The sequence below is a fragment of the Chanodichthys erythropterus genome, chromosome 2 (assembly GCF_024489055.1).
Source record: "Chanodichthys erythropterus isolate Z2021 chromosome 2, ASM2448905v1, whole genome shotgun sequence".
NCBI lineage: Eukaryota > Metazoa > Chordata > Actinopteri > Cypriniformes > Xenocyprididae > Chanodichthys > Chanodichthys erythropterus.
In genome coordinates, this window is record NC_090222.1 from 27,537,672 (window position 1) to 27,550,264 (window position 12,593).

The 12,593-nt window shown below is 38.7% G+C and overlaps 2 protein-coding genes across 3 annotated transcripts; one reads left to right on the forward strand and one right to left on the reverse strand.

The window, feature by feature from the left end:
- Positions 1 to 44: 44 nt before the first annotated feature.
- On the forward strand, positions 45 to 5,541 carry LOC137034604 (uncharacterized). Its single transcript, XM_067407678.1, has 2 exons — positions 45 to 3,507; positions 5,097 to 5,541. The coding sequence occupies exons 1-2, from the start codon at positions 165 to 167 to the stop codon at positions 5,297 to 5,299; spliced, it is 3,546 nt and encodes a 1,181-aa protein (XP_067263779.1). The 5' UTR covers positions 45 to 164; the 3' UTR covers positions 5,300 to 5,541.
- Positions 5,542 to 5,553: 12 nt separating this feature from the next.
- gpatch4 (G patch domain containing 4) lies at positions 5,554 to 11,815 on the reverse strand. Of its 2 annotated transcripts, none has more exons than XM_067407729.1 (8): positions 11,695 to 11,815; positions 11,464 to 11,564; positions 11,276 to 11,349; positions 10,805 to 10,897; positions 10,601 to 10,708; positions 10,388 to 10,491; positions 10,092 to 10,142; positions 5,554 to 7,399 (listed from the first exon to the last, which is right to left on the reverse strand). In XM_067407729.1, the coding sequence occupies exons 2-8, from the start codon at positions 11,540 to 11,542 to the stop codon at positions 6,562 to 6,564; spliced, it is 1,347 nt and encodes a 448-aa protein (XP_067263830.1). In that variant the 5' UTR covers positions 11,543 to 11,564; positions 11,695 to 11,815; the 3' UTR covers positions 5,554 to 6,561. The 2 variants fall into 2 exon arrangements, with proteins under 2 accessions (XP_067263830.1, XP_067263838.1); XM_067407737.1 differs by having other exon boundaries at positions 11,464 to 11,584; positions 11,695 to 11,768.
- Positions 11,816 to 12,593: the final 778 nt, after the last annotated feature.

Genomic DNA, 12,593 nt, shown 5'->3' on the forward strand with positions numbered 1-12,593 from the left:
CCGGGATCCCTTTCTCTTTTTGGGGAAGGGATCTCAAGTTTTTTATATTGTTTTCAATATCTCGGAGGATAGTGGTATGTGTGTGTTTTTGTATGGTGCAGGAAATGGCAATGAAAAGGGCATTGTTTGGTGCATTGTGAAGTGTATAGTGATAATTGGACACAATGAGTACTTTTGACTTGCAATCATTTGTTGCTAATCCAACTTTGCAAGTGTTTGAGCGATGTAGAAAAGATGAGTTGCTGCAGATAGCTGACCACTATCGCATTCCTGTGGTGAGGCAGTCTCTAAAGCGTATTATTAAGAATGAGATTTTGAAACGTTTGGTCGAATTAAAAGTGTTTCTATTTCCAGATGCGGAAAGTGAGCGAGCTGACACTTCGGCTGTGGAAAAGCGTACGCCTAGCGTGGGGAATTTGGAGGAGGCAACAGGTGAGAATGCTGAGGTGGAGGCGGAGGCCGAGCCCAAGGCTGTCTTACCGCCCTTCTACCCACTGTCTCCGTCTTCCGTAGAGTCTGGGGGTGACGCGCGACTTAAGGTTCGCATAGCCCGACTCCAGATGGAAGTGCAGGAGCGAGCTGAGACGCGCCAAGCTGAAATGAAGTTACGCTTAGAGATCCGTAAAATGGAAATTGAGGCAGAGACGCAGGTGAAATTGCGACAGCTCGAGTTAGAGTCAGCGAAGGCTGTCTCTGACCGAACTGCGCGGCTTAATCCTGTTAGCCCTGTTGTTGCGTCAGTAAATTCGGCAAATTCTGTGAGTGATTCGACCACTACATTCGATATTAGTAAGCAAATCGCTTTGGTGCCTCACTTTAGGGAATCCGAAGTGGACACGTACTTTGCTGCTTTCGAGCGAGTAGCTGCTGCACTTCATTGGCCGAAAGAGGTTTGGTGTCTGTTACTACAGTGTCGACTCGTTGGAAAAGCACAGGAAGTTTGCTCTGCGCTATCTTTAGAGGAAAGCTTGCGATATGATGTCGTAAAAAATGCTGTACTTCGTGCATATGAGTTGGTACCTGAAGCGTATCGGCAACGCTTTAGGAACCATAAGAAGGTAGCTCAGCAAACATTTGTGGAATTCGCCCGGGAGAAGGGAGTTCTTTTTGATAAATGGTTGTCTACTAACAATGTGCAAGATTTAAGTTCGTTGAGAGAACTAATGCTTTTAGAAGATTTTAAGAATTGTTTGTCGGAACGAGTAGTCACATACCTGAATGAACAAAAAGTTACGTCATTGTCACAAGCCGCGATTCTTGCGGATGAGTATGTGTTAACGCATAAGAGTGTGTTTGTTTCAGGTCGGCCAGAGAAAGCACTGAATTCGGCTTCAACTCAAAATTCGAATACCCGTAGTAAAAGTAGTTCCCCACAGAATAAAGAAACACGAGAATGTTTCTATTGTCACAAGGTAGGGCATGTTATTTCTGATTGCCTGATGCTTAAACGTAAAAACCAGCAAGGACAGGTAAAACCTGTTAATTTTGTGAAGGCTGGGTCTGAAACTGTTCTAGAGAAGGATGAAATTGATGCAGGGTTTAAGCCATTCTTGATGAAGGGGTTAATCTCCGTAAATGGTAAACCTGAGGAGCAGAAAGAGGTACAGATTTTGAGGGATACGGGAGCAATTCAATCATTTGTAATATCTGATGTACTTCCGTTGTCGGAACAGACATCTTGTGGGTCAAGTGTACTAGTGCAAGGGATTGAAATGGGCGTAATTAAGGTACCATTGCATCAGATACACTTACAGAGTGACTTGGTTTCAGGTTTCGTTAGGGTGGGTATACGTTCTTCCTTTCCTGTCAAAGGTGTGGCATTCATTCTTGGAAATGATTTGGCAGGAGGTAAAGTGTCACCTGTGCCAGAAGTTATTGATAAACCTGACTGTTTTATCCATGCGGATGACATCGCTGATCATTTTCCAGATGTATTTGCTGCTAGCGTGGTTACTCGTGCGCAAAAACGCAGAATTGGAGATGACATTGTTCTGTCTGACACTTTTATGTCACCGGTGTTCACTGAAGAAAGTTCAGGGTCAGATCAGAAGGGCGCGGATGATGTTCAGCATGATAAATATTCCGCTGAGTCTGAATTGTTAGTTGAACCGTTTTCTCATGAACGGATTAAGATCGCACAGCGAGAAGACGTGTCACTGACTAAATGTTTTTCTGCTGCCGAAAGTACAGACTCTGATAAAACCAGTTTTGTAAAATACGTGATTGAAAATGGGCTACTGTTAAGGAAATGGCGTCCTAATTCAGATGGGGAGAATGAGTGGGAGGTTGTGTGCCAGATCGTTTTGCCTACTGCCTACCGCAAACAAGTGTTGAGTTTGGCACATGATCACGAGTTAGCAGGTCATTTAGGCGTGACAAAAACCTATAACCGCATCCTCCAACATTTCTTTTGGCCTGGCTTGAAGAGAGATGTATCTCAGCATTGCCGTACTTGTCATGAATGTCAGGTGATGGGTAAGCCGAATCAAAAGATTCCACCAGCTCCGTTAGTTCCGATTCCTGTCATTTGCGGACCGTTCGAACACATAATTTTGGATTGTGTTGGTCCGTTGCCGAAATCCAAGGCAGGAAATCAATTTTTGTTAACCATTATGTGTTCTGCGACACGTTTTCCAGAAGCTGTTCCATTGAGAAAAATAACTGCACCTGTTGTTATTAAAGCTTTGCTTAAATTCTTCTCCACCTTTGGGTTGCCAAAAGTCGTGCAGACAGATCAGGGGACGAATTTCCTTTCTAATGTTTTTAGACAAGTGTTGAAAACCTTGGGCATCACGCACCGAATTTCGAGCGCCTACCATCCTGAAAGTCAGGGTGCGATCGAACGTTTCCATCAGACGTTAAAGTCGATGTTGAGAAAGTATTGTCTAAGCTCTGGGAAAGAATGGGATGAGGGAGTACCACTTGTACTATTTGCAGTTCGTGAGGCAACTCAAGAATCTCTGGGATTTAGTCCTGCAGACTTAGTTTTTGGTCACACAGTTCGAGGTCCGCTAAAAGTCGTGAAGGACAGGATGTTAAATGACAAAAAGCCAACCGAACAAAATGTGCTGGATTATGTCAGCCGATTTCGGGAACGATTGCATAATGCGTGTTCATTTGCACAAAAATCGTTGTCAATTGCTCAGGAGGGCATGAAGAAACGGTACGATAAGAAAGCTGTTGTGCGTGAGATTCAACCCGGTGACGAAGTTTTAGTACTGTTACCAGTACCTGGTTCAGTTTTGACCGCCCGTTTTTCTGGTCCGTACAGGGTATCTAAGAGATTGAGCGAGACTGATTTTGTGATACACACGCCTGATCGCAAACGAAAGTTTCGAACATGTCATATTAACATGTTGAAATCATATTGTTCTCGTAAGGTACCTGAGAAATTTTTGGAGGAACAAGAAAAGCCAGTCGCTGTTCCTACGGAGGTTTTAGCCGTTGCTGCTATTGCTGTGCCTGACTCCACTGCAGTGAATGATGAGGTTCTGCTGCCATCTCCTGGTGAGTGTTATACTGACGATGGTGTTACACTTCGTAATGATTTGTCAACGTGTGGTAGACTTTCAAATTCTGAAGTTTTAAAAAGCTTGCCAGAAAACCTTGATAATTTGCTTGGGTCACAGAAACAGGATATTATGAGACTAATTCGAGATTTTCCTATGCTGTTTGGTGATGTTCCGACTCGAACTAATGTGTTACAGCATGATATCCAAGTGACGTGCAGTTCTTCTATTAAACAACATGCTTATAGAGTGAACAATATCAAGCGTTCTGTGATGAAGTCTGAGGTGGATTACTTGTTAAAAAACAACTTGGCTGAACCTAGCTACAGTCCGTGGAGTTCACCTTGCCTTCTTGTACCGAAATCTGATGGCACATTTCGGTTTTGCACAGATTATCGAAAAGTAAATTCTGTGACTGTACCAGATAGCTATCCTCTTCCTAGGATGGAAGACTGTATAGATAACTTGGGTTCTGCTAAGTTCGTGACGAAATTAGATTTGCTGAAAGGGTATTGGCAAGTGCCATTGACCGCTCGAGCTGCGGAAATTTCAGCTTTCGTTACTCCGGATAACTTCCTACAGTACCGGGTTATGGCGTTCGGGCTGCGAAATGCTCCCGCCACATTTCAGCGCCTCGTAAACATTGTACTGTCAGGAATTCAGAACTGTAATGCATATTTAGATGATTTAGTTATCTATTCGTCTGATTGGTCTGCGCATTTGACTGTTCTTCGGACAGTTTTTAAAAGGTTAGCTGACGCTTCCTTGACAATTAACTTGGCCAAGTGTGAATTTGGTAAAGCAACGATTACTTACTTGGGCAAAGAAGTAGGTCAAGGTCAAGTCCGTCCTGTTAGTGCCAAAGTATCTGCTATTGCTGACTTTCCCGTTCCAACGACAAGACGAGAGTTACGTCGGTTTTTAGGAATGGCTGGTTACTACAGAAGTTTCTGCCGAAATTTCTCAACTGTAGTACATCCTTTGACCAGTTTGTTAAGCCCATCAAATGCTTTTATTTGGAGTGATGCGTGTCAGCATGCTTTTGACAGTGCAAAGTTGTTGCTGACTAGTGCACCTGTTCTCGCTGCCCCAGATTTTACACGTACTTTTAAATTGGAAGTGGATGCTAGTGCTGTAGGCATGGGAGCTGTTCTTCTCCAGGAAGATGACGTTGGTTTTGAGCATCCAATTTGTTACTTCTCTCGAAAATTCAACCGACATCAGCGAAATTATTCTACCATTGAGAAGGAAGCTTTAGGTTTGATCCTGGCCTTACAGTTTTTTGAGGTTTACGTTGGTTCATCTGTTCTGCCTGTTATTGTGTACACGGATCACAATCCCTTGGTGTTTTTGTGTAGAATGTACAATCACAATCAACGTCTTATGCGTTGGTCGTTGATTGTGCAGAATTATAACTTGATCATAAAGCATAAAAAGGGTTCAGAAAATATCATTGCTGATACTTTATCTAGAGTATGAAGCTGCTTTATGTTAAGTTTTTAAGGGGAGAGTGTTACGTACGCTGCGCTATGTAATTGTTTTTTTTCATGTCGCTGCATATATGTGCGTGTCTGTACTCCATTTCAGGTGTGACTTCTGATTGGACGATCCGTCTGTCAATCTGCTGGCGTAAGGGTCTGACGTCAGGGATCGCGCTACCAATCGTGGGTTACGGAGCGGCTTGTGAGCAGCTTAAAACTTCAATGGCGGCAGCTCGAAAACAGACTCTGGGTTGGGGAGATAGGACATTCTCTGTGAGGATGGTTTTCTCGTTCGAGAGACCAGTTTGAGAGACTGATCAGTGTTTGCGACTTTACTGCTGTTATTATCTTGCAGTTGGGTCAGTTTCTCTTGTGTTGGGAGTGCTTATGTTCGTTTGTGCTCGTGTGTTCGATACATGCTTTATCTAGGATGCCGATTGTTTATGACCGCTGTATTCGCGGAACCTTCATCTCATGTTCCGGTTCAAAGCTGACCCGTGAAACCTTCATCTCATATTCTGTTTTAAAGCTATGTAGCCTGGCTGGAGAGGTTGCGAAGTCAGGTAAGCAGGTCGCGACCTACATTTACACACGCAGAAGAAATATGTATTAGACACACTAGCCTTAACGAGTGGTGCTATTTCTGTATGTTTTGTTTGGTTAGACAGCGTGGTTTAGTTATAGCGTTTTGAACGTTGAAGATGTTTCTTTCTGCATTTTCTTTTGTTAGTTAGTTTAGTCCTTTAACTTTAGTTAGTTTTGTTTTGTTATACTTAGTTCTTTGATTTAAGCTCCACTCTCTCACTCCTTCCTCTCCTCCAGATCTTTTGCTGTTTGTTTATTCTTGTTACGTTGTATATATTGTAAATATCTACTTTATTATTATTATTATTATTATTATATTACTTCACTTATATTTACTGAAATTAAACCTTAGCAACGAAATTGCTGGTTTGTCTGTCCCTTTTCTTTTTGCCATCCTGTTACTGCCATTATACACACATTGCCACTGTTTTGTTATGTCTGATAATATTCCTAGACAAACTACATCTAATTAACGAGGGACGTAACACAGTGCAAAAGACAACCATCTTAGAAATCATCATTTTATTTTCCAGTTCAGTTTGATTTATTAGCGACATCTCAAGGTACTGACACAGACTGACATATTTCAGATGTCTCAGAGCTGGATTAAATCAAGACATGACATCCTATTGCACCCTTAATGTCAGTCAAAAAAGCTTTAGTGAGAGAATCCACACAGATCATGCCACGCTATTTTTTAAAACCGTTTATATATATAATCACATTTTTGTCACTGTGAATAATGCAATGTAATATGTATTACACAAATGTATTACAAATCAGACCAATAAAAAAAACGTATTTCATGTCACCTGTTGGTCTCAAGCTTAAAAGTTTGCCCATGATTTGTAAAAATAAATATGAGTGTAACAAATTCATTTGCGTCTTGTCACGTCTCTCAACTAATAGTCTGATAGTTAACAACAGCCCGGATTCTGATCATCAACTACCACCAGTGTTTGTAGTGAGTTTGGTACCATGTGCGTTCACTCTTTGCTCTTTTTTTTCTTTGGCATGGACTCCTCAAACTCCTCCTTTTTGCTTTGTTTCTTTTTCTTGTTCTTCTTCCTGTTGTTCTCCTGTCCTTCTGTTTGTGTGTCCATTACCTCTGCTTCGTTGCTAGTGTCCTCTGTCATCACACTAGTTGAGTTCTCCACATCTGTGGATGGAGATGTTTCAGAGAGGTCCACTGCGGATTTCTTTTTCTTCTTTTTCTTCTTAGAGGCATGGTCAGAGGTTTGTTGATTCTCAATACTGCCCTCCTGTGGTTGTCTGCTGTGTGCGTCTGTGGAATCCTCGCTGATCTCATCTGTATAGGCAGTCTCGGCAACCGCCTTGGACAGTTTCTTTTTCTTCTTGGGAATGCTGTCATTCATCTGCAAGTGTGTGTCTCTTTCCTCTGATTCATTCACGTCTATGCTGCATTCTCCATTAAGACCATTCTCAAGTACTTCTTTTTCTTTACGATTTTTCTTTTTCTTCTTCTTTGGCTCAATATCTGTGATATCATCATCGTTCAGAGACACATCATTAGAGTCTTTCCTCTTTTTGGGTTTGCCGTCCTCAATATCATTACTTGAAAGAACCTGTGTTGTCATCTTATCTTCATGGGTATTATTCTCAGAGGGTCCCACCTGGATTTTTGATTTTTTGCGTTTTGTTTTCTCTTTGATATCTGGATTTCCCGCAGCGTTTAGACAATCAGTGCTGCTTTTGGATGTTTCAGCAGTGTTGTTCTTCTTACCATATTTGTTCATAAACTCTTGCTCCTGCTGCTCAAGCCGAGCCAGTTTGGCGCTCATTGTGAGTCCATGTCTGGCTCCTCTATTCACACAAACAAACAAAGACATATATTAGAGCTGCACGACTGACCATTAAAAGTTTCATTCCTAAATGACAATGATTCGCTTGTGTCTATTAAAGGGATAGTTCACCCAAAAATGAAAATTTGATGTTTATCTGCTTACCCCCAGGGCATCCAAGATGTAGGTGACTTTTTTTCTTCAGTCGAACGCAAATTTGGATTTTTAACTGCAACCGCTGCTGTCTGTCAGTCAAATAATTGCAGTGATTGGGAACTTGAACAATAAGAGTTGAAAAATCTTCCATAGACAAATCCAAATTAAACCCTGCGACATTGATGTCCTAAGACACGAAACGATCGGTTTGTGTGAGAAATCGAACATTAATTATATATTTTTTTTACCTCTAATACACCACTATGTCCAACTCTGTTCAGCTTCCGGTTAGTGAGGTCTGATCGCGCTCTGACAACGGAAGTGATGTCTCGTGCTCATTGAAGTATATGGGCGAGACATCACTTCCGTCATCAGAACGCGTTTTTTGACCTCACTAACAGGAAGCTGAACGAAGTTGGACATAGTGGTGTATTAGAGGTAAAAAAAATATATAATTAATGTTCGATTTCTCGCACAAACCGATCGTTTCGTGTCTTAAGACATCAATGTGTCGTCACGAGCCGCAGGGTTTAATTTTGATTTGTCTAAGCAAGTTTTATTTACTGTTATAGTTGAAGTTCCCATCCACTGCTATTATTTGACTGACAGACGGCAGCGGTTGCAGTTAAAAATCATAATTTGCGTTCGACTGAAGAAACAAAGTCACCTACATCTTGGATGCACTGGGGGTAAGCAGATAAACATCAAATTTTCATTTTTGAGTGAACTATCCCTTTAAACCTTTGACAAAATCACATTGTAACATTCAAATCTGGCTTTGCGTTGTATGCAACTACTTCACAAACGGTCTTTTCAACCACACAGTATTGTTGTTTCTGTGTTACAAATATTTATATTATCACAGAAGTACTAAGTTAAAAGTTTATAGCTTGGATATAAACACTGATGATGTTTATGGAAGCGATCAAAATAGAAAATCACCTTTTGAAAGTGACTTGGTGCTTCAATTAATGATTGAATCGATTACATTGTTAAGCCACCAGGTGGCGACAAATGACCGGTATATAAAAAAAAAAAATCATTCATTTCTAGAGTTTTGTTCAACAACATTGATTCATCAAGTTATGAAACAAGTGAAGTATTTATGAGTGAATCATTTAAAAAAAAAAAAAATAATTCATTCATATTAAATCAAACATTTTAAATAGACTGCAGAAACTAACATTTTGTCAGAACCTCTAGTAAATTACATATTTTATTTAGTTGTTTGTTCAGAATCATGGGAGAATCATGATCTTTGTTTGAAGAAAAAAAAAGTGTGATTCTCAATTTACCCTGCTCTAACATATATAAGAAACCAACATAATAAAAGTATTACAAATATTTTGAAATATAAAAAATATGAAAATATTATGAAATATGAAAAAAGCCAATTTCAAAAATATTATTAGTATATAAATAACACTAATCTGACAATGTTAGGCTATATACGATATTCCAGCTCAAATGTGACAGAAAATGTGTCAATGCTATAAGTTCTCATAGTATTATTTATATCGGTTTGACTAACATGAATTATTGCAAGTATACTGAGGATTTGGATGCATCATATCCTCCTGGGACCTGAGAATAGACTTCTGTCCTCTGTAGTGTACATTATATTTTAGTGATTTTCTCTGACATCATACATGTCACAGGCTGGATGTCCTGTAAAGAGCACATTCAGGGCTTTGCAGAGATACCACATTTTCAGAGGTTTCACTATGATAACATCAACTTCTTGGTCTTTAAATAGGACTAAAAAAAATGAAAATTAGCACTCTTATGGAAATATGATAATATTTTTTAATTATTTAAATCTGATTAATTTTCAAATTGTTTGTAATAAATCAACATCTCAGGAAAATGTTATTGGGTTTCAAATCAAAATATGACTTTCTGATAAGAAACAGGACATTGATTTCATACATGACCACTGTCGAGGACACCAGGACTTAAATCATGTTTATCGGGCATTTTAGGACACACAACAAGTGAATAGGAAAATAAATTATATATCAATATTCCAATTAATTATTAGATCACTATGAAAATGTTGCCAATTATTACACTTCTTTTTTCTTTGCATGTTGCTCCAAGAACACATTAATATGCAAATGAGATACAGTGTATAGATACATTGTATTGAATGAGAAAATCCATGCATGTCTATTTTACCCACATAATGCATAAAGTATTGCATAATGCATAAAATGGTATATCAATTAATTTCATTATATCTTTCATGACATAGTTGAGAATCATCTTTATACAAAGTTTGGTTAAAAACAATCCTGAAGCTTAATAATTGATTGGCGATTTAAAAAAAAAAATCCCATTGTTTTTGCCTATACATATCATTTCATGCCATGTTATTTTTGTCCACTACAGAGGACATAGCATAACATATGAATGAAATACAACTTTTCAAAAGAGTTATTTTATAATTTGTTTCTTATGCTCTAAACAATATAATGACGTGAAAAAATACTAAATTCCAAAAACTTTTTTTCTGGGTCTCAGTAGGATATTGTAAACTTTAGGAGATCACAGCTTACTTGTGTGCTGTTCGTCCTCCACAAACTTTTAGTAGATCTTCGTCAGACAGCCTTAAAACAGACAGACAAAAATTAAGACAGCTGAGCTGGCTGAAAACATAATTGATCTAGAAATCCAACCAGCACCATTGTGGGACATTTTAAAAGGATCTTTACTGCCTCTGCATGTCACATACAGAAACATCTAAAGTGCATGCTTAGTACAGGATATGATATAATGATAATATAACAGAAATTAAAGTATTAAATGCTTAACTATTTTTAAAGGAATGTGTAACAATACTGGCAGCTCATACTTGGTAGTGCTGGAAAGGTCCAGTTTCTGGTCCTCATCTTCAGAATTGTCATCTGAAACAGAGGTCTTTTCAGGCAGCTCCTCACCTGACAGCAGCGTAGCTGACTGAGAATGGAAAAAGATGACTTTAAAACAATTGCACAATCCAAATATTCAATTATCACTCCATAAATGCTTGTGGTATTGATTATGCGTGCCGTTTATGGTTTTGTACCTTGACAAAACTTCCATACTTCATGTACTCGGCTTTCAGAGTCTTGCGTGGCTTCTTGATAGAGATTAATCCATCACTGCTGTCATCTGACTTCACCATCACACCGCTCTAAACAATGATAACATCAGATGATCCAACTTTACAAACTAACACATGACCTCATTCACATAAAACCCAGTTTGCAACTTTTTATATATTACTTACCTGCAATGTTTCGACAACCAGACTGGATGAGGCTTTGTTAAAAACATGATCCCACCAGTGGAAACTGAACTGCTCACCTTCCTTATGGCCTATCTGAAGACAAACAATACATAAAAACAAATGTGAGGTACATAACATATAAGAGCTACAACAGCTGGAGAATTCAACTTTACGATAACCTACAACTGTTTTTGACCGCATGTCTAATTTCTGATTAATTATTAGCCTATACATATATTTTCTAACACCTGTATAATAATTATTAAACATTATTCCAATCTCATATTAAGAAACTTGCAATTAAGAGACTGTAAACTGCAAAAGCTAAAGGGTAGGTTAGGATGGTAAACCAGACATCATCATAATTATTATTAAATAACTATACGATGATAAACTTCTTGCCCACGTTATTAATTACCCTCATGCTTTACTCATGCTTAACTATTAAAAAACAATAAATCTCTCACTCACCCCTCTTTTACCACATTTAATTTGAACTTTAATAGCCTCTGAGATGCCATTCTCTGATTTGCCCAGACCTTTACCTACAATACAACAATCCCAACATTAGCCATCATCAAACAGATTATTAGTCAGATCAGATGTCATTACAGCTGTCATTTATGCCAACGAAGCCCTAAAATCTGTTCTGGTTTCACCTTTTTCCCATCCGTGTCGCTTAAGCTGCTCCTCCGCGAATTTTAATCCTGTACTCTTTTTTTGGACCGTTTCTGCCATTTCCAGAGTAACTTCTCAGAATCTGAAAATGTGAAGCAGTTGCTAAAACACGGATTAGCCAACATTAAATATGCGTTAATTCTGAGTAGTTTTTCAATTTATCAAAGAACTGTAAATCCAATAAAACACTACAAATAATTTTAGGCACGTACCGCAAAAAAAGAGGTAAAAAAAAAGTAATAATTGCTACCACGCGTTCAGCAAGGCAGCAGACATGACACCGGCTGGGTAACTATGGAAAGCGAAAAGGGTCATTGCTCTCGATTAACGGAACGCGTTCTCTGAAAAAAATATTATATTATAATATATATATTATAATCAGAGGCCTGTTGAAACTACAAACTCTGAGTTTTAGAGTAGGTTTAGAGTTGACAAATCCATATAAATCCAACCTGGTTTAGATCAGGTTTAAAGGCACAATATGTAAGATTTTTATATTAAAATATCCAAAAACCACTTGCACAGTGTTATATACTTCATTCAACTGTGTACTTACATTATCCTAAATGTTTCCCGTCCTTCCCTTGTCACTTGTCGCCTGTCAATCAATGATGTAATATCTGCGTTATCCCTGGTTTCGGCTTGTAAGGCATAACCACGGCAAAAGATGCAGACAGCTGCATAAAGTCTACAGTCACTGCTGGAAAGGGTTCAAATATGCAAAAATGCTTGAAAACTGATGAATCTGCAGGACCTGGAGGATTTTTCTGAAGAACAGAGCTCAGTTTAACTGCTCAGGACAAACAATAGACTCAAGAACAACCATCACAAAACAAACAAACAGTCGTGGATCATCAGGTAACCACACACAGTACTGAGAATCAATGGTTCACATACTTATGAATGGGGTTATTTGAATAAATTCAGCTATTGAATTGTTTTGTGAACTAAATGTAAAAATCGTTTATGTAAAATATCTTACTCAGAACAGTACTAAACAAAAACTAACATGCATTTTGTATTATCTCTCTTATTTCATTAAAAAGGGGTTCACATGCAAGGGGTTCACATACTTTTTCATGCCATTGTATATTAAAGCTTGCATTTATTA